The 896-nt window shown below is 61.6% G+C and overlaps 1 protein-coding gene across 4 annotated transcripts in view; it reads left to right on the forward strand.

The window, feature by feature from the left end:
• The first annotated feature begins 532 nt into the window (after positions 1 to 532).
• The window catches only part of FXR1 (fragile X mental retardation, autosomal homolog 1), a 67,889-nt gene continuing 67,525 nt past the window's right edge, over positions 533 to 896 (forward strand). For 2 of the 4 annotated variants that reach the window (XM_008588377.1, XM_008588379.1), the window contains exon 1: positions 533 to 611. In XM_008588377.1, coding sequence (XP_008586599.1) covers positions 561 to 611 — 51 coding nt within the window. In that variant the 5' untranslated portion in view covers positions 533 to 560. The remainder of the gene's footprint in view (positions 612 to 896) is intronic. The other 2 variants (XM_008588376.1, XM_008588378.1) reach the window with 1 other exon arrangement.

The following is an 896-nucleotide window of genomic DNA, read 5'->3' on the forward strand; positions in this document are numbered from 1 at the left end:
TAAGTGCATTTTTTAGGTTCCCCTCTCCGCGCTGCGAAAAGTTGTGCCTGCGAGCAACTGGGGCCCCAAGAGTTGCACTTCGTCAAGTGAGGAATCCACTCCAGGGCTGCCAGCACTTTGAGAAGTTTAAGGGCAAGATGCCCGAGCGCAGAAGAATGCGGACGCGCACAGCCAGCCGGCCATAGGCAGTTCATTCCGGGGCGGCTGGATGAACCAACCCGGGAGCACTACAAGCAGCGGGCACAGGGAGGGAGGGGGATCGGGGACGTAGGAGAAGGCGGGGACGTAGCGGCGGGTCAGCAAAGGTCTGCAATTGTGTCGGGAGGCGAGGCTGGCGTAGGCGGCAGCGGGCGGAGGCCACGAGGAGTGATGTAAAGAGCTGAGGGATACCACTGGGAGAGTCCGGGAGGCACGTTGAGACCAGAAGGGTGCGGGGCGGGGGATTCCAATCCCCGCCGTTGTCCCCGCCCCTCCCCCGCCTCCTTTACGTCCCTCCCCCCTCCTCCCCTCTGGTTGGAAAGTTTCTAGAATCTCTTCCCAGCGGCCTTTGCGGTTCCAACATGGCGGAGCTGACGGTGGAGGTTCGCGGCTCCAACGGGGCTTTCTACAAGGTACTGAGCCTTTAGCCGCTTTGTTGGGTCTTCTGGGGGCTGGAGCGCGTTCGGGGGAGGGTTGGTGGTCCCGGAGAGTGAGGTTTGGGATCGAAAAGGGTGGCCAGGCCACAGCCCGAGGCCACAGGGTTCCTCGCTTTCCCCCCCTCCACCCGCGGTTTAACGGTCTCGGGGGCCTGGGCTCCGTTATGTTTTGAAACAACATGTTGGACACCTCTTTCTTTTTCCTACTTATGAGCTCTCTGTTTGGATGCTAGCGCGGCCCTTGGCGGGCAGGGGAGGAGA

This window comes from Galeopterus variegatus, unplaced genomic scaffold (genome assembly GCF_000696425.1).
Source record: "Galeopterus variegatus unplaced genomic scaffold, G_variegatus-3.0.2 Scaffold4797, whole genome shotgun sequence".
In the NCBI taxonomy this organism is placed as follows: Eukaryota; Metazoa; Chordata; class Mammalia; order Dermoptera; family Cynocephalidae; genus Galeopterus; species Galeopterus variegatus.